This window comes from Oncorhynchus mykiss, chromosome 1 (genome assembly GCF_057628025.1).
Source record: "Oncorhynchus mykiss isolate SJ-2025 chromosome 1, ASM5762802v1, whole genome shotgun sequence".
Classification (NCBI taxonomy): domain Eukaryota; kingdom Metazoa; phylum Chordata; class Actinopteri; order Salmoniformes; family Salmonidae; genus Oncorhynchus; species Oncorhynchus mykiss.
Window position 1 is genome coordinate 62,602,722 of NC_143022.1, and position 24,648 is coordinate 62,627,369.

Sequence of the window (24,648 nt, forward strand, 5' to 3'; positions counted from 1 at the left end):
CTCCACTTGTGCTGTACAGTTTATAACTATTGCAATAAATAATACAAAGTCCACCTTTTTAACATGTAACATTTCACTATCCCTCGGTTGATGAGAAACCTTCGCTGGTTGTGCTTCTTCCCCACCACACGCTCCTTTACATTTTCTCACCGCCTCCAGATAAGAGACACTTTGGACGCTCCTTACCCATGCCACCTCATTCTCCTTCACCCTTCATAGGGCACTCCAAGAATTCAAGTGCATGTTCACCACCACAATTGCAGCATTTCTTCCATCCTGCACACTTGACACATTACCAAATATTTTACATTTATGACACTGAAGGGGCTTGTGCACAAAAGCTCTTACTGCGCATCTCATGAATCCTAAGTTTATATGAGAAGGGAGCAGTGGAGCCCCAAATCTTTGGGGGGGGGGGGGCTTGCCTGTTTTGCATGTTATTTTAGCATTAATACGTGTCACATATCAGTTTGCAATAATGTAAAAAATATATACAGAATTTAGTTATTAAAGCTGCATACAAACTTTGTCTCTTTTTTGTTTTCTTGAGTAAGGCAGCTCAAATGCAGGTGTTTCAGGCAAGCTCAGTGCTTTCTGTGGTGGTGGTGGGGCAAGCCAGCAGAAAATACGGAGCGTTGCGCCGTGATTGGCTCAGTGTTCTCTCACTCATGGGGACACTACTTCACCGCCAAGTCTAAGGGTAGACCTCAAAAATGTTTGCCCTTTGGATGCTGCCATAGAGTTACAATAGAAGTGCCCAGCCAAGAAGGCTCAAGGTCATTGGCCACAGATAAAATTATGTCAAATCACATTATATGTACAGTAGCTTTGATTGGACTGATCGTGTAAACGTCATACTTTCACAATCTTAGCTAGCAGTCATCATCATGAATAAAGTCAACAATCTACTGGTAAATCCTTTTTAATCCATGTCATATGAAGAGAATAAATGAATGCTCATCGGCCATTGGACATAAACATTACACAACAAGCTGGAAATTGCAAATTCAACAATGAGAGGTTTGGAAGGAATCAGTGACAGTGGCTGTGTGGTCCCAAATCTGGAATTAAGGGTCTCTTTTACAAGTTTAAAATGCCATGCTGTCAATGAAGCTCAAAACTGTTAACTCGGAACTGTGAAAACTTGACTTCAGTGAGTTCAAGTGAACTGGGAAGTCAGAAATAAACGAGCTTCGACTGGGAAAATACGCTTTGAACGGTCATCCAACTCAGAATTTGTAAATCCGTCCTCTTTCTAGAGCTACGATCTGAAGACCAATGACGTCATCATGATTCAACCTTGCTTTTTTCCAGAGTTCCCAGTTGTTTGAAAGTATCATAAATCCAGAGAATGCCAGACTTGATGACAAAATTTTCCCACGAAGGACCACAGCACAACAAGGTGAGTCCAAAAATGTATTGTATGCTGCTGCATAAATTATGTAATATGTCGGGAAATGTATATTCTGTAGCTAAGAATGTGATACTACGTGTATGTTGTGTAGTAAAATGTTAGTAGCCCATGTGCCTCACCCTAATGCTTTGGTATATTTACCCCTATTATTTTGCCTACTGTTCTGACTTGGTGGTGCACATGTAGCCTATAACCAGTTTTAGAGAAATGTAATCATCGAATATTGTAAGAGATTTCAGTGTCTGCTTATATGCCACTTTTATTTATCCTACGGTTCTGACTTGGTGTACAGGGAGAACACTGTAAGAACGGCCATGTTCTGAATTCTGTCGCTGTGCATTTCAAAAGTGATAAACAAATAGTTATATTGACTACGTCCGCCCTAGCTCGCTCATTAACGTTTTAATCAAAATGACGGATTGCCTCATATTTGCTTGTCGTCCCCTTTATGCCATAAGTTTGTACATCTCAATTGACATTAGAAACCACATTTGTTTAAGAACGTCAGCCATATCAACTATGTTTTTTAAAAGGTAGTAAATGAGGCTCAATGAACTGTTTTGCTGCCAGACAAGGCTCGACTGATAGCCAGATGTAGCAGTGGTAAGATGTTGGCACTGCTGTTGGGACAGCTTTATGTAGGCCCTAAAAGTTTGTGGGCACCGTTTGTCACCATTACAGTGCAATTAATGTACTGTTTAGTGTTGTGTTGTGTATGACATGCATCCCACATAATTGTTTTTTGTTGCCCCACCAGAATTACATGCTAAAATCGCCAATGGAAGGGAGAGACTCTTCATCAAAGAACAGTAGGATGGATGAAGTGAACTTCTTTTCTCCATCCACCATACAGGTCAATTGTCATATATATATATATGTAAACATTCATACACATAGCTCATATATTATACAGCGCCAAGCCAAACCGCCTGACTCAAGTCATCTTACGTACCCTTGCTAAAACAGGAACTAGCTCACACAGCCAGCAATAAAACTACCCCCTAACACTATCCCCTCAGCTTTGTTGTCTCCCGACCCCAGGAAACAAAGACATTCCATCGCATGAACACATACACCCAGCCATAAAAACTGCCCCTCTACCTCACGAACCCCTGACACAAACATCTCCTAGTATAAACACATCTCACCCCCCTACTGGTCGGGGGCCAAGAGCAAAGGACTTTGCTGTGCACCAATGGGGCCCGCTCTGGCTAGAGCAAGGCCCGCCTCCAACCCTTTGTGACCAGTCAGAAGACCAAAACGACAAGACTCCACCTACTTTATTCTATGTATAAAAATGAATGTAACCTTTGTATAAAGGCCTCTTTTTCACCTGACTCCTTGCTGAGTTATATGAACTAGATCCGTGCACGTAAAACTGCGGGACAAGATATCTTTGACTCATTAAAACTGTCTTTTGTTACAACTGAAATCCACTCTGTCCAGCGTCCGTGATTTGGTCTCAACTCTCCAGTATTTAAACACTAACAGAACTTGGTAGCGTGAGGATGGTTATTCTTGAATTCGATCTATGATAAGTTAGTGTGAGAGGACGAGACTGATCACGGCTCAAAAATCAGACGGAAGAGTGACTTGTCCAGCCATTCATCTTGCCTCAGGAAATCTGATCGGAGCGCTCTATATAAGGTGAGCAGAGCCTGTTAAATCGAAATCTGCATAGTGTATTATAGCCTAAACCAAATTTTGATCAGAAATTACTGGGCGTGAGTATGAATCGTTGCCAATTTTATTTTATTTTTTTACATAAGAACCTAAGCCATTGATTAAAGATATCTTGTCCTGTATAAAGAAAAAAAAAATATATATATATTTTTATTTTTTATTAATTGGCCTAAACTCAGTTATTTTAATAGGAATGTGTGAATTGTGATTGACCAATGTGTTAAATTCCTCCAGGGACCCTATTTGTTCTGAAATCTGCATAGAAAACTGTCCTAATTATACAGTGCCTTGCGAAAGTATTCGGCCCCCTTGAACTATGCGACCTTTTGCCACATTTCAGGCTTCAAACATAAAGATATAAAGCTGTATTTTTTTGTGAAGAATCAACAACAAGTGGGACACAATCATGAAGTGGAACGACATTTATTGGATATTTCAAACTTTTTTAACAAATCAAAAACTGAAAAATTGGGCGTGCAAAATTATTCAGCCCCTTTACTTTCAGTGCAGCAAACTCTCTCCGGAAGTTCAGTGAGGATCTCTGAATGATCCAATGTTGACCTAAATTACTTCTGAAGCTAAGCAGGGTTGGTCCTGGTCAGTCCTTGGATGGGAGACCAGATGCTGCTGGAAGTGGTGTTGGAGGGCCAGTAGGAGGCACTCTTTCCACTGGTCTAAAAAAAAATATCCCAATGCCCCAGGGCAGTGATTGGGGACACTGCCCTGTGTAGGGTGCCGTCTCTCGGATGGGACGTTAAACGGGTGTCCTGACTCTCTGAGGTCATTAAAGATCCCATGGCACTTATCGTAAGAGTAGGGGTGTTAACCCCGGTGTCCTGGCTAAATTCCCAATCTGACCCTCAAACCATCACGGTCACCTAATAATCCCCAGTTTACAATTGGCTCATTCATCCCCCTCCTCTCCCCTGTAACTATTCCCCAGGTCGTTGCTGCAAATGAGAACGTGTTCTCAGTCAACTTACCTGGTAAAAGAACGGATAAATAAAAAATAAAATAAACAATTTTGAGACCGGGGAAATTAAATTGAGAAAAACGTTTGAGATACGTAACGGGGCTATTATGCACACGTGCTAATAGACAAAGCTATCTTGGTAGTCGTATCGCCGTGCAACTTTGATTGACAGCCGCCGGCCTCAAACACTGATTTTCGCTTTTTTCAATCCTGTTGGTATTGCCTAAAGTTTAAAATTGTTCTGACAATTGCTATAGAATCACTGGAATTTACTGATATAAGTTCATATAGGAAGTTACTGAATTATTTACATAAAGTATTTAAATAATTTGCAGAACAATTTTTTTTAGGTTCCTCTATTTTTCAATATTTCCTAAAGAGATCCTAAAATGTTATAGAACCGCTTGAATTTGCTAACATATTGTCCCAAGAGGGGATTGCTCAATCATTTCTAGAAAATACCTAAATAAATCGCTGAACATTTTCAAATTACTACCGGAGAAACACACACGTAGCTGTCACCACACACACTGATAAATCTTTTGTGTGCGAGGGTGGGGGCGCATGCGAGGAGTCTGAGCTAACACCACAGTACGGGCTGGGTATACAAAGATAGAAATAAACACCACACAAAGGACTGACTAAAACTTAGATAAACGCATTATACACATTATCAGACGACTTAGATAAAATGTCTGCAGCCACCACGCCCAAACAAATGATTGCAGTAGAAACTCAAGACCAAGGGGAGCAGCCAGATAACACTCATCGTAGCACAGACTGTCTCTCAGATGATCCAACAGCAGGCAGCCCCACCACCCCAATTCCCTCCCCCACAGCGGTATATCCTGCAACAGCAACGGGCTCAACGAGCAACAGCAATGGAGAGAAAGAGGACGTGGAGGGGCACCAGGAAGAGGAAGAGGAGGACCCTCTCCTAATCACATGCAGCAGCAACAGCAGATTACAACCAACCACAGTTCCAAGGCATGGCAGGGAACACCGTGCCCTGGCCATAAAAATGCCCACCACCCACGGCAGGAGAAGAGAGACAACACTTTCAACAGCACACTGAACCAACAATGATGTGCGAAGTTGAGGGTGTCCCCCATCAGTTCCTGGTAGACACAGGATGCACCTATTCTGCTATCAAGTTCCCCCAAATGCTGTCATCTGATTCCATATACGTTGACAATCTACTACTAGGCGCTCCTACATCTGACCTCTGCCTACAAATAACAAAAACACTGCCAGACTTCCTGGCCACCAAGGGCTACAAGGTCAAACTGAGACCAGACCTGAAGAATGAACCACTGACCAATCCCGACCAATGGCTGTACACTGATGGCTGCTGCTACAAAGGAGAAGAAGGAAACAGCAATTCCCAGACGGTTCACATGTCACCCTTGAATCAGCCATCATCCCTCAACCAGCACCTGCCCAATTAGCTGAAATCATCGGATTGACGCAGGACCTCATCAGAGCAAAAGGAAAGACTGTGAATATCTATACAGACTCAGCCTATGCCCATGGAGCAGTCCACAATGATGAACCCAGAACTTTTACGAGAAGCACATGGCCCCACACACGAAGGAAAACTAAAGACCCTTCAAAAGGTCTCGCACATTTAGTGGCACCCTCACATGAAAATATGACAGATTTTTTTTTAATAATAAAAAAAATACTAATAATTATGACGATGACTTATTTTATGACGAATGCAATGTTTGTGACAGACACAACCCAAAGAAACCATATCGAACACCAATGGGCTCATACTTAGTACCTAATGCATGTTTTCAGGATATTAGTATAGACTACACCGACATGGGCCCCGATAATGTATCTAAAAACAAACGCTATCTCCTAGTTATGGTAAATAGGTTCTCCAAATGGGTAGAAGCAATACCAACAGCGAAGTGGGATGCTGGGTCAGTCTTTAAGTGGCTACAAACCAAACTAATACCCAGGTATGGCATCCCATGACAAATCAAATTTGACAAATGGCTCACATTTCAGTAACTAACACCTGAGACAGGTGGAAGAAAGATTTGGCATAACCCACAGATTTGGATCTGTGTACAGGCCCCAATCCCAAAATCTGGTGGAACGTTAAACCAAAAGCAAAAGCTAAGATAGCTAAAGTATGTGCCTCATGGGATAATGCCTGGTAGAGTCATGCATGGTCCACCAAGGGAGGGAGGTCATATGCCCGCCCTTGATGTACAACAAATTGTAATGTCTGATTATGTGACGGTTACGGTTCTCTCTGCAGCACTCTCTACCCAGGTTCACAAGGTCCAGGAAGGGGAGCTGCCGGGGGACACGCCACCACTGAAGGTAAAGGTTGGTGACTGGGTGAGGGTTAAAGTCCACAAGAGAAAGTGGCTGGAACCCAGGTGGACTGGACCGTACAAAGTGAAGGAGGTTACTTCACACTCAGTCCAGGTCAAAGGTAAATCAGGCGCACCTTGGCACCACCTTACACATTGCACCCTAGCCCCAACTCCTTCCAGAACACTGACTGAAGTCAGAGCTGATTTGAGCGGCCTAAATTCGATTCCAAATGAAGACACTCCTTCCTCAGGTGATGCGGCATCAAACTCCGCCTCCCCTGAAAAAGGAACCTCGCCCAGTTAGAGGGACATTTCTCCCTCCCTGTGTGAGGCTGGGGATATCTGGCCCTTTATTTGTGATATTCTTACTGATATTTCGGGTGTCCCTGGGCACTTTCACATGGTTAATTGAACAACTATTTCACCCTGCCACATCACGTACACTTACCCCTACACATGTCCCTAACTCCGTTCCTGATATCACTCCCTCTAATCACTCCCGTCCCAAACGTAGCACTACACCTACAGTCCCACCATGCACACCAGACAAGGTTAGAAGCACCACCTTATGTATACCCACGAATGCAACCACCACCATTGCACTATAGTTTTCACGTCTAATAGATGTGAAGAGGGGGATTTGTCATATATATATATATATATGTAAACATTCATACACATAGCTCATATATTATACAGCGCCAAGCCAAACCGCCTGACTCAAGTCATCTTACGTACCCTTGCTAAAACAGGAACTAGCTCACACAGCCAGCAATAAAACTACCCCCTAACACTATCCCCTCAGCTTTGTTGTCTCCCGACCCCAGGAAACAAAGACATTCCATCGCATGAACACATACACCCAGCCATAAAAACTGCCCCTCTACCTCACGAACCCCTGACACAAACATCTCCTAGTATAAACACATCTCACCCCCCCTACTGGTCGGGGGCCAAGAGCAAAGGACTTTGCTGTGCACCAATGGGGCCCACTCTGGCTAGAGCAAGGCCCGCCTCCAACCCTTTGTATAAGGCCTCTTTTTCACCTGACTCATTGCCGAGTTATATGAACTAGATCCGTGCATGTAAAACTGCGGGACAAGATATCTTTGACTCATTAAAACTGTCTTTTGTTACAACTGAAATCCACTCTGTCCAGCGTCCGTGATTTGTTCTCAACTCTCCAGTATTTAAACACTAACACAATCGATGTGCACCAACCACTCCATCGATGTCTTCAGTTACATCCTCTACCTTTATTTATTGCGCCACCCCAGAAATAACCCCCTTGATAGGCACCCTGCTACGAAAATCCATGCAGGAAACATTCCACTCCGATATCTTTTTCAGTCTTAACACACAATTCTTCTTCTCTGCAGACACACAAACAAATCTAAATAAGACCACTTCGTGACTCTCACCGACTCCACACTTTCTTCCAACACATTCCAGATTTTCATGGAGACGTTAAACGGATTTCCCAAGTAGCATTTATCCAAAACCCTAACCTTCCTATTTTCCAACATAGCTTTACTTCTCGTTTCCCTTTTTCTTCGCCACAGTAACCCACTCATTCTCACCTTCTGTACGATTAGCTTCACTCGACTCACTAGCAGTTTCAAACAAAACCTCAGTTTACGCCATCTTCCGCATCCATTACAGCTACTCTCTACTCGATCTAGCAGTACAGCTATCTGGCAGAAGAGCTTCCTAAGAGGGTTGTTGCTTCTTCTTCGGTGGGGCTGTTGGCATCCAACGTTATGATGCATTACCGCCATCTACTGTACGGGGGTGTGGGCCAGAGACAAGGAGAAACTAAATCCTACCTTCCAGCCCCTTTTCTCTAAAAAAGACAACAACATTTTTGAGGCTGTATCTAATTACGTTCTACTCAGTATACTCTTTAAAGTCATTGCCTGTATCCCCTTCTCCCTCATACTGGATCTCAGCCTCTCTCCTTCCCTCTCATACTACCCACACTGTTTCAGTACATGCTCCACTGTCCCGGTTTCCTGACAATAATCCCACTTTCCTGTTGGATGCTTTTCCTTTCACATTTAAAGTCTTATTCAACTGGCTGTGTCCCACCCTTAATCTTGTAAAAAACAAATAGCCTCCTCTCTTCTGTCTCTTCCTTCTGTCCTCCCTGTCCCGACTTTCCTCTTTACTTAGAATAAATGTCAGTCCTTTTTGTCTCTGTCAAATCAAATTTTATTTGTCACATGCGCCGAATACAACAGGTGCAGACCTTACCGTGAAATGCTTACTTACAAGCCCTTAAGCAATAATGCAGTTCAATAAATTGAGTTAAGAAAATATTTACTCAATAAACTAAAGTAAAAAATTAAATAAAAAGTAACAATAAAATAACAATAATGAGGCGATATACAGGGGGTACCGGTACTGAGTCAATGTGTGGGGGTACAGGTTAGTAGAGGTAATTTGTACATGTAGATAGGGGTAAAGTGACTATGCATAGATAATAAACGGGTAGCCATTTGATTAATTGTTCAGCAGTTTTATAGCTTGGGGGTAGAAGCTGTTAAGGAGGCTTTTGGACTTAGACTTGGCGCTCCGGTACTGCTTGCCGTGCGGTAGCAGAGAGAACAGTCTTTGACTTGGGTGACTGGTTTTTTGGGCCATCCTCTGACACCGCCTAGTATATAGGTTCTGGATGGCAGGAAGCTTGGCCCCAGTGATGTACTGGGCCATACGCACTACCCTCTGTAAGCACATTACGGTCAGATGCCGAGAAGTTGCCATACCAGGCAACGATGCAACCGGTCAGGATGTTCGATGGTGCAGCTGTTGAACTTCTTGAGGACCCATGCCAAATCTTTTCAGTCTCTTGAGGGGGAAAAGGTGTTGTCGTGCCCTCTTCACAACTGTCTTGGTGTGTTTGGACCATGATAGTTTGTTGGTAATGTGGACCCCAAGGAACTTGAAACTCTTGACCCGCTCCACTACAGCCCCGTCGATGTTAAAACCTGTTGCGACTCTAGGGGCAGTATTTTCATTTTTGGAAAAAAAACATTCCCGGTATAACAGAACTGATGTTGCAGAGGAAAGCCTGAGAAAAATCCAATCCGGAAGTGCCCCAGGTTTTGAAAGTGCTGCGTTCCAATGAGTCCCTATTGAGCTGTGAATGTGCTATCAACCAGCTTACGCTTTCTACGTATTCCCCAAGGTGTCGACAACATTGTGACGTAGTTTTACACATTTATGTTGAAGAATAGCTGTAGGCGGCTACATTGCGTAAGTGGTCACCTGATGGCTCCCAGGGTGACTCTCGTGTAAAATACAGAGGTAGCCATTACTCCAATCGGTCCTACTGAAAAACAAATTGTCCCGACGGATATATTATCGAATAGATATATTTTTCGCCGTTTTCATGACTGCAATTTCCGGGCGATTTCTCAGCCAAACGTGAAGAACAAACAGAGCTATTTCGCCTACAAAAATAATATTTTGCGAAAAAATGAACTTTGGCTATCTACCTGGGAGTGTCGTGAGTGAAAACATCCGAAGTTCATCAAAGGTAAACGATTTAATTTGATTGCTTTTCTGATTTTCGTGACAAGGTTGCCTGCTGCTAGCAAGGCATAATGCTATGCTAGGCTATCGATAAACTCACACAAATGCTTGTCTAGCTTTGGCTGTAAAGCATATTTTGAAAATCTGAGATGACAGGGTGATTAACAAAAGGCTAAGCTGTGTTCCAATATATATATATATATTCCCTTGTGATTTTCATGAATAGGAAGATTTTCTAGGAAGATTTATGTCTGTTGCGTTATGCTAATTAGTGTCAGTCGATGATTACGCTCCCGGATCCGGGATGGGGAGTCACACTGGGGGCCTGTTCGGCCCGCCTTTTCCTGTAGTCCACGATCAGCTCCTTTGTCTTAATCACGTTGGGGGAGAGGTTGTTGTCCTGGCACCACACGGCCAGGTCTCTGACCTCCTCCCTATAGGCTGTCTCATTGTTGTCAGTGATCAGGCCTACTGTACCCCTGTTGTGTCTTCAGCTAACTTAATGATGGTGTTGGGTCGTGCTTGGCCATGCAGTCATGGGTGAGCAGGGAGTACAGGAAGGGACTAAGCACCCACCCCTGAGGGGCACCCGTGTTGAGGATCAGCGTGGCAGATGCATTGTTGCCTACCATTAACACTTGGGGGCGGCCCGTCAGGAAGTCAAGGCACTATAGTGTTGAACGCTGGGCTGTAGTCAATGAATAGCATTCTCACATAGTTATTTCCCTTTGTCCAGATGGGAAAGGGCAGTGTGGAGTGCGAGTGATCTGTGGATCTGTTGGGGCGGTATGCGAATTGGAGTGGGTCTAGGGTTTCCGGGATGATGTTGTTGATGTAAGCCATGACCAGCATTCCAAAGCACTTCATGGCTACCAACATGAGTGCTATTCTAGTCTGTGCTAGCTGTGCTAGCAAAACAGTGCTGTAGCGTAGCATCTGCGTCGTCTGACCACTTCCGCATTGAGCGAGTCACTGGTATTTCCTGCTTTAGTTTTTGCTTGTAAGCAGGAATCAAGAGGGTAGAATTATGGTCAGATTTGCCAAATGGATGACGAGGGAGAGCTTTGTATGCGTCTCTGTGTGGAGTAAAGGTGGTCTAGATTTTTTTCTTCCTCTGGTTGCACATGTGGCATGCTGGTAGAAATTAGGTCAAAGTTTTTAAGTTTGCCTGCATTTAAATTTACCTGCATTAAAGTCCACTAGGACTCTTCTGGATGAGCATTTTCTTGTTTGCTTATGGCATTATAAAGCTCGTTGAGTGTGGTCTTAGTGCCAGCATCGGTTTGTGGTTGTAAAAACTTCAAATATAGATGAAAACTCTTGGTAGATAGTGTGGTCTACAGCTTATCATGACATACTCTACCTCAGGCGAGCAATACCTCGAAACTTCCTTAATATTAGACATTGCGCACCAGCTGTTATTGAGAAATATACACCCTCATCCCTCGTCTTACCAGACATAGCTGTTCTGTCTTGCCCATGCACAGAAAACCCAGCCAACTGTTTATTATCTTGTCATCTTTCAACCACGACATGGTGAAACGACACAATCCTCTATCCCATGCCCTCCAACACCCTTCCCACATCTTGGAATCTCCCTCCTACACACTGCTGTGATATGACCATAAACGTTGCACGTAGTGACATTATGCGTTCTTCTTCTTCTTTAAGTTTTATTGGCAAATCACAACCAGCTGACAGGTGCATACACCGCCACCTACTGTACCGGAGTGCGAGGCCGGCACGATCTATCTACATACACTATACTCTCTTAACTAACCCTGAATTTCTAATAAAATCTCACTACTCCCATAACCCCCTCCCAAAATACCACCCACTCCCGTCTAACCTCTCTGACCCTATTAAACAACCTCTCCCTTTCTACATCATACATTTCACAAAACAACCGTTTCCTCTACCATACAGCCATTACACATTCCAGTACCATGTTTCCCTATCATTTTCAAAGATGAATTCAGTCCCGTATGCCCTAATCTCATCCTACACAACATAACCTCCTCCCTTCTGTTCCCATTATATGAGCATGCCCTATCCGTTGGCACTTAAAGCAAACTCTTTCTTCTTCTTCGGTGGGGTTTAACACCGGTTAACATCCAATAATGTTTCATTAACTCCTCAAACTGAACTATAGTATAAATCCATTACAGTTTGTGATACAAAATTGGAAAATGGGCAACGGGAAAAATAAATTCAAAGTATATTTTGAATTGCCTTACCAACTAACTCTAAACTCATTAAAACCCACCTTTTGTCAAATGTACATAAAAAGTATGTTTTTGGATTTTAGCAAACAGGGAAATGGTTACAATCCTTTTTCCACCATACATTTGTCCCATAGGGTATTTTATTAACACTTAAAATAAGGTCTGTGTTTTGTGTAGGCTTACCCTGGCATGACGTTTTGATAACTGTGTAAATCTCTCTAGGACAAGGCGACTTTTAGTAATCCTAATAGATCCTATAGGATTCTCTCAATCCTATAAAATTGTGTTACCTCTATCAGAATCCTATTTGACAACTTTTTTTACTAATGGAATTCAAAAGGCATCCTATTGGATCCTATTCTTGTAGGATTTTGTCACCCCAATCAGAATCCTATTTTTCAGAAATGTATTCAGTTATAGTTTGTTCTCATTTGTTTTAGTACAAACATGAATTACCACATTTTTGTTGATCGGAAATATTCATCTATGTTTTAATCACTACCACAATATGGGAGTGAATCAAGTCTGAATTCAAGGTTTTCCCCTTTACATTGCTTATATGCAAATACAAATTAGAAGGAACAGACATTTTTAGGTACAGCTTTACAAAGATATTAGTATTTCTTTCATTTCATATACACTGCTCAAAAAAATTAAGGGAACACTAAAATAACACATCCTAGATCTGAATGAATGAAATATTCTTATTAAATACTTTTTTCTTTACATAGTTTAATGTGCTGACAACAAAATCACACAAAAATTAATCAATGGAAATCAAATTTATCAACCCATGGAGGTCAGGATTTGGAGTCACACTCAAAATTAAAGTGGAAAACCACACTACAGGCTGATCCAACTTTGATGTAATGTCCTTAAAACAAGTCAAAATTAGGCTCAGTAGTGTGTGTGGCCTCCACGTGCCTGTATGACCTCCCTACAACGCCTGGGCATGCTCCTGATGAGGTAGTGGATGGTCTCCTGAGGGATCTCCTCCCAGACCTGGACTAAAACATCCGCCAACTCCTGGACAGTCTGTGGTGCAACGTGGCGTTGGTGGATGGAGTGAGACATGATGTCCCAGATGTGCGCAATTGGATTCAGGTCTGGGGAATGGGCAGGCCAGTCCATTGCATCAATGCCTTCCTCTTGCAGGAACTGCTGACACACTCCAGCCACATGAGGTCTAGCATTATCTGGCAATAGGAGGAACCCAGGGTCAACCGCACCAGCATATGGTCTCACACGGGGTCTGAGGATCTCATCTCGGTACCTAATGGCAGTCAGGCTACCTCTGGCAAGCACATGGAGGGCTGTGCGTCCCCCCAAAGAAATGCCACCCCCCACCATGACAGACCCACTGCCAAACCGGTCATGCTGGAGGATGTTGCAGGCAGCAGAACGTTCTCCACGGCATCTCCAGACTGTCACGTCTGTCACATGTGCTCAGTGTGAACCTGCTTTCATCTGCGAAGAGCACAGGGCGCCAGTGGCGAATTTGCCAATCTTGGTGTTCTCTGGCAAATGCCAAACGTCCTGCACGGTGTTGGGCTGTAAGCACAACCCCCACCTGTGGACGTCGGGCCCTCATACCACCCTCATGGAGTCTGTTTCTGACCGTTTGAGCAGACACATGCACATTTGTGGCCTGCTGGAGGTAATTTTGCAGGGCTCTGGCAGTGCTCCTCCTGCTAATCCTTGCACAAAGGCGGAGGTAGCGGTCCTGCTGCTGGGTTGTTGCCCTCCTACGGCCTCCTCCACGTCTCCTGATGTACTGGCCTGTCTCCATGTAGCCCCTCCATGCTCTGGACACTACACTGACAGACACAGCAAACCTTCTTGCCACAGCTCGCATTGATGTGCCATCCTGGATGAGCTGCACTACCTGAGCCACTTGTGTGGGTTGTAGACTCCGTCTCATGCTACCACTAGAGTGAAAGCACCGCCAGCATTCAAAAGTGACCAAAACATCAGCCAGGAAGCATAGGAACTGAGAAGTGGTCTGTGGTTATCACCTGCAGAACCACTCCTTTATTGGGGGTGTCTTGCTAATTGCTTATTATTTCCACCTGTTGTCTATTCCATTTGCACAACAGCAATTTATTGTCAATCAGTGTTGCTTCCTAAGTGGACAGTTTGATTTCACAGAAGTGTGATTGACTTGGAGTTACATTGTGTTGTTTAAGTGTTCCCTTTATTTTGAGCAGTGTATAATAGTGAGCTATGCCTACAAAAAAATGGAATGTTCCCTTTACCCTCTTTATGTTGGGACAAGGTGAGGAAAATGTAACCCTGTACCACCCGTGTGTGCCGTTAACCACTTTCTGTACCCCTCTCTATATCGGTCTCCTGATCTGTACTTACATCTGCCCAGTCAAAACAACTCCAATCTCCATACTTTTTTTTTATTTTTTACCCTAGTCCAAAAATCCTATGGGATTCCAATTAAAACATCTTATTAGTATCCAAGAGAAAATCCTATCAGATTTCGGAACCAGTCCTATTCTAGATCAATTGTATAGGGTAGGTTCTATCCTATAGGATAGGATCAAATCCTATAGGAAAGGTTCCAAAATCTGATAGGATTTTTAAAATTATAATCCTATAGGATTTTTTTACTATGTCATTGAGAGGACTCATCTTTGTAGCTGTGCCATTATAGAACCTGTGACAGAATGGGAAGCGCCATTGAGACTATCTCCATTTTAAAGAAAGACTTCTTCTTCTTCTTCATTTGCTGATTGCTCCCAACTCTTAGGAATCCCACCCAGTTGACAACTTTAAAATGGCGGAAGCCCTCAATTGCAATGTCCATGTTGAAACTGGTTAAATCCACGATGAGTCATCTATCTCTATGATAACAGGCACAATTCCTGCATGTGGGAATTTCTGCATCTGCAGGAACACCTCTTTATACTTCTGTTGGTCCATTTTTAAGCTAGGAGTTGGGGGCCACTCCATTACAGTAGGTTGCAGTAATGCACCATAACGTTGGATGTTAACCTCCGATAAATCCGACAGAAGAAGAAGAGGCGGTGGCAACGACAGTAGCACAGATAGAACAAGGAGCAGTTAAGGTTAGTTATAAATATCTTTGGTGGTAGCTAGGACAGGGGCAAAGGTCCGATTTAGGGCCGAGTAAAACCTTGTGGACAGATTTATTCCTCTCTCAGACTGTCAATGGGGTCAGGAGAAGTGGGACGATAATTCCAATATGTCAGACCTATCGCGCAGTCATCAATCATTAAATGTGTCTGGTTGATTTCTGACTACTCTACTTTCCCCAAAACACTGAATATGGTGACTGTATGTGGATACTTCTATTCACTATATTCTATTATATTCTTCAAATACAACGTTAATTTGGCACCAGACCACACTACTGTTTAATACTAAATGCAGAAAAATAGCATAATAACAATATGGAGCGTAATAATACATTACCGTCATTTTCAGTGAAGTGCTTTTTCACCAGATCCGCTATAACAGGGGGGCCGTGTGAAATCTGCAACAGAATGTGATCTCTCAAGATAAGGATGGTTGAACAAAGGTCATCTACACCGGAGTTAACCCTGCAGCTTCCTCGAGCTGCCGCTGCTAAATATGACAACACTTTTTTATTTTCTGTCTTTCACACGTTATAGCGGATCTGTGATGAACCATTGAAAAGGGAATCCAAACGGTCATATTTTTTCAACTGTATATAATTGCAAACTAAAACTCTCCTGTCTTTTTTACATACAGTGAAATGCTTTGTGTTTGTGTGTGTGAAAATATATATTATCCCCACCCCCCTGCTGTATAACCCTGATGGGCTAGCCAATACTTTCTCTCTAACACACACACACACACACACACACACACAGGTGGAGAGGGTCACTCACTCTCAGAACAATACTAACTCTGCTTCAGTCACCCTGGAAACAACTCTACCCCTTTCTGTGGGAGAACAATGAGGTGTGTGTGTGTTTTATCTGTGTGGTAAAATACAGTATGGGCCTTACAGGTCTGCTAACCCTGCAGCATACTTATGTGAACACAAGTTTAGGCCAGGGTTTCCAACTCTGGTGCTGGAGATGTGTGTTAGACGTGCAGAGCTGGGGGAAAAAAAGCCTGCACGCCCTGTAGCTCTCTTATAATCTGTTACAGTGGCTAAATTAGAAATTGGCCTTGACAGAAATGTTGCCTTTCGAGGAAAGCTCAGTTTTAGAAGACCTTGACCTCTAAGACATACAGGAATCAGTATTTTACCAACAATAGTAAACAACAAGATCAATGGAATGTATTCAATCATAGACAATACAGTAGCAAAAAAGTTACAAATTCTATGAATACAGTTAATTTGCGAAGTGACAAACATTGATGCAAGATGTGGCAGTATTGCATTCTTATTGCTGTTTACATTACATTCACTACGGTAGAAAGCTTTCATCATGTCTGTAGTTTTCATTACTAGAAAAAGCTGCACATGCTATGGTTCAACTGTAGTTGTACATGAAGAAAGGTCTCAGTGCTCAAACATTCTGCTTGACTTCCTCTCACTGTAACAGTGTAATGGTCCTGTGAACACGCACGCACACACACACACACACACACACACACACACCCTCAGACTCGGTCAGTAGTGTCAGTGATGCCCTCCAGCTGCTGTAGAATCATGGACTTCAGTGCGCTGTACCTATGGACACACACACACACACGGTATGGTGGTGAATGGTAGTGGCCTTATTACACTTTGACAAAAACTGATTTCATGTTTATATTCTCCTAAAGGCATCTACAAATAAAAGCTTATTGGTTGCGTCCAGAGTTTAGCAGATGTCATAGCGGGTGCAGCGAAATGCATGTGTTACTAGTTCCTGTGTTACAGTTCAGTAAAAATGTTTAAAAAGTACACAAATAATAATCAAAAACTAGAATCAAGAAATAACAAATGTCAGGCAAATCCAGTTGAAAACCCAAATAACACTGTACCAGTTATCCAAAATGCAATCTATGCGAATATACACCAAAACTACCTACTAAGATTGATATGTACAGCAGTATAAATATTACAGTGAGCTATGTCAAGAATCCAGTATATAAATACACGGTGTGTATAAACAGTGTAACAAAAATGCAATTATGTACAGTGGTAGAATATTAGAATGAACTATGTGAAGAATACAGTATATTAATAAGAATCCGGTATATAATCCAGTATATAAATAAGAATCCAGTATATAAATATGGGACCCTGAGTGGCACAGCGGTTAAAGGCACTGCATCTCAGTTCTCGTGGCGTCACTACAGACACCCTGGTTCAATTCCAGGTTGTATCACAACAGGCCGTGATTGGGAGTCCCATAGGGCGACAGACACAATTGGCCCAGTGTCACCCGGATTTGGCCGGTGTAGGCCGCCATTGTAAATAAGAATTTGTTCTTAACTGACTTGCTTAGTTAATAAATAAAGGTTCAATAAATATGCAGTGTGTATAAACAAACAAAAATACAATTATGTACAGTAGTGAAATATATTAGAATAATGTCTCATACATGGGACAGCAGCATTGGCTGTGTGTGTTTGTGTATTGGCGTATGCGTGTGTGTCTTCGGAGACTGCATGTGTATAAGGTGTCTGTGTGTGTTTTGTGTAAGTGAGTCTATCTTTGTCTCATACTACTTACTACTCTCACTAACTACAGGATGGCTGTTCAGCAGTCTGATGGCCGGATACTCTCCCTCTTTGTCTCTCTTTACCACACCTGCTGTCTGAACCTCTGAATGCTCGGCTATGAAAAGCCAGCTGACATTTACTCCTGAGGTGCTGACCTGTTGCACCCTCAACAACCACTCTGATTATTAGTTGACCATGTTCGTCATCTATGAATGTTTGAACATCTTTTAATTTTTTAAAATTGTATTTCTTTATTTCACCTTTATTTAACCAGGTAGGCCAGTTGAGAACAAGTTCTCATTTACAACTGCGACCTGGCCAAGATAAAGCAAAGGAGTGCGACAAAAACAACAACACAGAGTTACACATGGAATAAACAAACCTACAGTCAATAACACAATAGAAAAATCTGTATACAGTGTGTGCAAATGAAGTAAGGAGATAAGGCAATAAAGAGTAATTACAATTTAGAAATTTACACTGGAGTGATATATGACCAGATGAGGATGTGAAAGTAGAAATACAGGTGTGCAAAAGATCAGAAAAACAAAAACAAATATGGGGATAAGGTAGGTAGTTGGTTGGACGGGCTATTTACGGATGGGCTATTTACAGATGGGCTATGTACAGCTGCAGCGATCGGTAAGCTTCTCTGACAGCTGACGCTTAAAGTTAGTGAGGGAGATATACAGTGCCTTGGGAAAGTATTCGGCCCCCTTGAACTTTGCGACCTTTTGCCACATTTCAGGCTTCAAACATAAAGATATAAAACTGTATTTTTTTGTGAAGGATCAACAACAAGTGGGACACAATCATGAAGTGGAACGACATTTATTGGATATTTCAAACTTTTTTAACAAATCAAAAACTGAAAAATTGGGCGTGCAAAATTATTCAGCCCCCTTAAGTTAATACTTTGTAGCGCCACCTTTTGCTGCGATTACAGCTGTAAGTCGCTTGGGGTATGTCTCTATCAGTTTTGCACATCGAGAGAAATTTTTTCCCATTCCTCCTTGCAAAACAGCTCGAGCTCAGTGAGGTTGGATGGAGAGCATTTGTGAACAGCAGTTTTCAGTTCTTTCCACAGATTCTCGATTGGATTCAGGTCTGGACTTTGACTTGGCCATTCTAACACCTGCATATGTTTATTTTTGAACCATTCCATTGTAGATTTTGCTTTATGTTTTGGATCATTGTCTAGTTGGAAGACAAATCTCCGTCCCAGTCTCAGGTCTTTTGCAGACTCCATCAGGTTTTCTTCCAGAATGGTCCTGTATTTGGCTCCATCCATCTTCCCATCAATTTTAACCATCTTCCCTGTCCCTGCTGAAGAAAAGCAGGCCCAAACCATGATGCTGCCACCACCATGTTTGACAGTGGAGATGGTGTGTTCAGGGTGATGAGCTGTGTTGCTTTTACGCCAAACATAACGTCTTGCATTGTTGCCAAAAAGTTCCATTTTGGTTTCATCTGACCAGAGCACCTTCTTCCACATGTTTGGTGTGTCTCCCAGGTGGCTTGTGGCAAACTTTAAACAACACTTTTTATGGATATCTTTAAGAAATGGCTTTCTTCTTGCCACTCTTCCATAAAGGACAGATTTGTGTAATATACGACTGATTGTTGTCCTATGGACAGAGTCTCCCACCTCAGCTGTAGATCTCTGCAGTTCATCCAGAGTGATCATGGGCCTCTTGGCTGCATCTCTGATCAGTCTTCTCCTTGTTTGAGCTGAAAGTTTAGAGGGACGGCCAGGTCTTGGTAGATTTGAGGTGGTCTGATACTCCTTCCATTTCAATATTATCGCTTGCACAGTGCTCCTTGGGATGTTTAAAGCTTGGGAAATCTTTTTGTATCCAAATCCGGCTTTAAACTTCTTCACAACAGTATCTCGGACCTGCCTGGTGTGTTCCTTGTTCTTCATGATGCTCTCTGCGCTTTTAACGGACCTCTGAGACTATCACAGTGCAGGTGCATTTATACGGAGACTTGATTACACACAGGTGGATTGTATTTATCATCATTAGTCATTTAGGTCAACATTGGATCATTCAGAGATCCTCACTGAACTTCTGGAGAGAGTTTGCTGCACTGAAAGTAAAGGGGCTGAATAATTTTGCACGCCCAATTTTTCAGTTTTTGATTTGTTAAAAAAGTTTGAAATATCCAATAAATGTCGTTCCACTTCATGATTGTGTCCCACTTGTTGTTGATTCTTCACAAAAAAATACAGCTTTATATCTTTATGTATGAAGCCTGAAATGTGGCAAAAGGTCGCAAAGTTCAAGGGGGCCGAATACTTTCGCAAGGCACTGCATGTCTCCAACTTCAGTGATTTTTGCAATTTGTTCCGGTCATTGGCAGCAGAGAACTGGAAGGAAAGGCAGACAGAGGTGTTGGCTTTGGGGATGACCAGCTGGGGATGACCTGCTGGAGTGCGTGCTATGGGTGGGTGCTATGGTGACCAGTGAGCTGAGATATGGCGGAGCTATATCTAGCAAAGACTTAAAGATGACCTGGAGCCAATGGGTTTGGCGACGAATATAGAGCGAGGACCAGCCAACGAGAGCATACAGGTCACAGTTGTTTGGAGGTTTGTTAACACAGTGTGCAAAGAAGGGCCAGATGTATACAGAATGGTGTCGTCTGCGTAGAGGTGGATCATAGAATCATTAGCAGCAAGAGCGACATCATTGATATATACAGAGGAAAGAGTCGTCCCGAGAATTGAACCCTGTGGCACCCTGTGGCCCCATAGAGACTGCCAGAGGTCCAGACAACAGACCCTCCGATTTGACACACTGAACTCTATCAGAGAAGTAGTTAGTGAACCAGGCGAGGCAGTCATTAGAGAAACCAAGGCTGTTGAGTCTGCCGATAAGATGGTGATTGATAGAGTCGAAAGCCTTGGCCAGGTCGATGAAGACGGCTCCACAGTACTGTCTTTTATCGATGGCGGTTATGATATTGTTTAGGACCTTGAGCGGGGCAGAGGTGCACCCATGACCAGCACGAAAACCAGGTTGCATAGCGGAGAAGGTACGGTGGGATTCTAACTGGTCAGTGATCTGTTTTTTCACTTTGCTTTCGAAGACTTTAGAAAGGCAGGGCAGGATGGATATAGGTCTGTAACAGTTTGGGTCTAGAGTGTATCCCCATTTGAAGAGGGGGATGACCGCGGCCGCTTTCCAATCTTTAGGAATCTCAGACGATACGAAAGAGAGGTTAAACAGACTATTAATAGGGGTTGCAACAATGGCAGCAGTTAATTTTAGGAAGAGAGGGTCCAGATTGTCTTGCCCAGCTGATTTGTAGGGATCCAGATTTTGCAGCTCTTTTAGAACATCAGCTGTCTGGATTTGGGTGAAGGAGATGCCGGTGGGGCTTGGGCTAGTTGCTGTGGGGTGTACAGAACTGTTGGCCGGGGTTGGAGTAGCCAGGTGGCAAGCATGGCCAGCCATAGAGAAATGCTTATTGAAATATCGTGGATTTATCAGTGGTGACAGTGTTTCCTAGTCTCAGTGCAGTGAGCAGCTGGACTTTACATTGTCCCTAAACATTGTGTAATTAGTGCTGAAGGGGATGCACATTTCTGTTTAAAAAAGCTAGCCTTTGCTTTCCTGACTGTGTGTATTCGTTCCTGACTTTCTGCTAGTGCAGTTCGCCACAGGGTGTTTTTGTGCTGGTCAAGGGCAGTCAAGTCTGGAATGAACCAAGGGCTATATATATTCTTAGTTCTACATTTTTTGAAAGGGGCATGCTTATTTAAATTGATGAGGAAAGCAATTTTAAAGAACAACCAGGCATCCTTCCAGGATACCCGGGCCAGGTCGATTAGAAAGTTCTGCCCGCAGAAGTGCCTTGAAGAACGATCTAGCCTTAATGGCTATGTACTCTTATAATCTCCACCGGCACAGTCAGAAGAGGACTGGCCACCCCTCAGAGCCTGGTTCCTCTCTATGTTTCTTCCTATGTTCCAACCTTTCAAGGGAGTTTTTCCTAGCTTGCTCTTTGGGGTTTTAAGCTGGGTTTCTGTATAAGCACTTTGTGACATCTGCTGATTTAAAAAGGGCTTTATAAATAAATTGTATTGATTGGCTTTATAAATACATTTGATTGACTGAAGCTACAGACAGGATTACATAAGCATTTAAGTAATTTAGCAGATGCTCTTATCCAAAGCCACCTACATTAGTGAGTGGAGACATTTTTCATACTGGTCTCCCTCGGGAAACGAACCCACAACCCTGCATTGCAAGTGCCATGCCCTAACAACTGAACCACAGAGATGGTGTGTGTGTGTGTGTGTGTGTGTGTTGTAGTTTATATCCTCCTTAAGGTGTCCTGTCAACACAGAGTAATGTTGTTCAGTAGGACATTACATTTTGTTGGTGGATGAAAGTCATTCTATTCAGCACAATGTTTACAGAAATAACACACTAACAACACACTAAAAGACAAACCATAGAAACAATATACAATAATGACAAGATGAACATTCAACTTTTACAAGACATCTTCCTCTAACCAAACTAACTGTATCAATGGCACAGCACATTATCCAAGGCAAGTTCTGTATACTGCAGCTAGCCATTGTGTCACGTTCTGCAATGTTTACTTCCTTTAAATGAAAGTTAAAACATAAATTGTGTTGTACAGTACTTTTTGCACAGTTCAGAAATTGTTTTGCGAGAGGAAATGTTGCTCAAGAACACTAAAAACACGTAAAACACGTAAAAACCAAACAAACCCCTTAAGTAAACTTGTTTGTTGTGAAGAGTGACATACTTACTTTCTGGTCAGTTTAGAAATCTCTCTCTCCTCTTCCTCTTTCAGTTTCTCTACAAAGCTATCCAGGACTGGCATCTCAAAATTAATGTACTGAGCCACCTGGGGAGAAACAGAAGTATTGTCATATAACACCTGCAGTATTTTCTCATAACATTAAGTAGGCCTATCATTTATTTTTTACACATGAGTAGAAGAAGCCAAAATGAGAGTAGAATGGTTGGACTCTTGCACACTATGTACTTGCAAATAAACATTTATCAAATATGTTTATATGACGACAGATCTGTCAGATATAGAGTTCAAATGTATTACATTTTGAGTTCGCATCCCAAAATTACACTTCATATAAACTAAGCAGGACCCTGTCTTTCAAAGATAATTCATAAAAATCCAAATAACCTCACAGATTTTCATTGTAAAGGGTTGAAACACTGTTTCCCATGCTTGTTCAATGACCCATAAACAATTAATGAACATGCACCTGTGGAACGGTCGTTAAGACACTAACAGCTTACAGACTGTAGGCAATTAAGGTCACAGTTATGAAAACTTAGGACACTAAAGAGGCCTTTCTACTGACTCTGAAAAACACCAAAATAAATTGCAATGTCCGTACTGTGAGACGCATAAGACAGCGCTACTGGGAGACGGGACGGACAGCTGATCGTCCTCGCAGTGGCAGACCACATGTAACAACAGCTGCACAGGATCGGTACATCCGAACATCACACCTGCGGGACAGGTACAGGATGGTAACAACAACTGCCCGAGTTACACCGGGAATGCACAATCACTCCATCAGTGCTCAGACTGTCCGTAATAGGCTGAGAGAGGCTGGACTGAGGGCTTGTAGGCCTGCTGTAAAAAAGTGCTCAAAAAGTGCTCTTATCTGACGAGTCGCGGTTTTGTCTCACCAGGGGTGATGGTCGGATTCGCGTTTATCGTCGAAAGAATGAGCGTTACACCGAGGCCTGTACTCTGGAGCGGGATTGATTTGAAGTTGGAGGGTCCGTCATGGTCTGGGGCAATGTGTCACAGCATCATCGGACTGAGCATGTTGTCATTGCAGGCAATCTCAAAGCTGTGCGTTACAGGGAAGACATCCTCCTCTCTCATGTGGTACCCTTCCTGCAGGCTCATCCTGACATGACCCTCCAGCATGACAATGCCACCAGCCATACTGCTCGTTCTGTGCGTGATTTCCTGACAGGAATGTCAGTGTTCCGCCATGGCCAGCAAAGAGCCCGGATCTCAATCTCATTGAGCACATCTGGGACCTGTTGGATCGGAGGGTGAGGGCTAAGGCCATTCCCCCCATAGAAATGTCAGGGTTGCAGGTGCCTTGGTGGAAGAGTGGGGTAACATCTCACAGCAAGAACTGTGAGATGTTAAAAATCTTGTGCAGTCTATGAGGAGGAGATGCACTGTAGTACTTAATGCAGCTGGTGGCCACACCAGATACTGACTACTACTTTTGATTTTGACCCCCAGGGACACATTATTATTTTGACACATCAGGGACACATTATTCCATTTCTGTTAGTCACATGTCTGTGGAACTTGTTCAGCTTTTGTCTCCGTTTTTGAATCTTGATATGTACATACAAATATTTACACATGTTACGTTTGCTGAAAATAAATGCAGTTGACAGTGAGAGGACATTTCTTTTTTTGCTGAGTTTACATCACAGAAGACTGAAATAGAACAAAACCGCTTGACATAGAAACACCGGCGTTTCTGAAATAATGACAACAGACTTTTTGGTTTTTGAAATAATGTTGATTAATTATCAAATTATGAAAAATTTGAATAACATTCCACCTATGAGGCCACTAGGGCATTTGATTGCAGGAAAGAGCTACTACATGTTTATTTGCAAGTCCACACAGTGCACCAGAGTCCCATTAAGCTGAAGATAAATACAATGCACCCACATAACTATGATGACACAGCTGTATTGGAAAAACAACAATAACAGTATTTCAATTTGAGCCTAACATTACGCTGAACAGAGGGATATATTCACTGTCAAC

General features: G+C 42.8%; 2 protein-coding genes across 4 annotated transcripts in view; both read right to left on the bottom strand.

The window, feature by feature from the left end:
* Window positions 1–15,687, bottom strand: part of paox (polyamine oxidase) — a 34,050-nt gene extending 18,363 nt beyond the window's left edge. The window contains exon 1 of one of the 3 annotated variants that reach the window (XM_090235690.1): window positions 15,610–15,687. The gene's annotated coding sequence lies outside the window, so the exon portion shown is untranslated. Of the gene's footprint in view, window positions 1–7,986; window positions 8,131–15,609 lie in introns of those variants that run through there. The other 2 variants (XM_090235696.1, XM_021606278.3) reach the window with 2 other exon arrangements.
* Window positions 15,688–16,425: 738 nt separating this feature from the next.
* rassf4a (Ras association domain family member 4a) overlaps window positions 16,426–24,648 on the bottom strand; it is a 68,411-nt gene continuing 60,188 nt past the window's right edge. The window contains exons 10-11 of the mRNA XM_021606291.3: window positions 22,616–22,713; window positions 16,426–16,843 (exon numbers count right to left, since the gene is read on the bottom strand). Of these exons, the coding sequence (XP_021461966.1) occupies window positions 16,774–16,843; window positions 22,616–22,713 (168 nt within the window). The 3' untranslated portion in view covers window positions 16,426–16,773. The remainder of the gene's footprint in view (window positions 16,844–22,615; window positions 22,714–24,648) is intronic.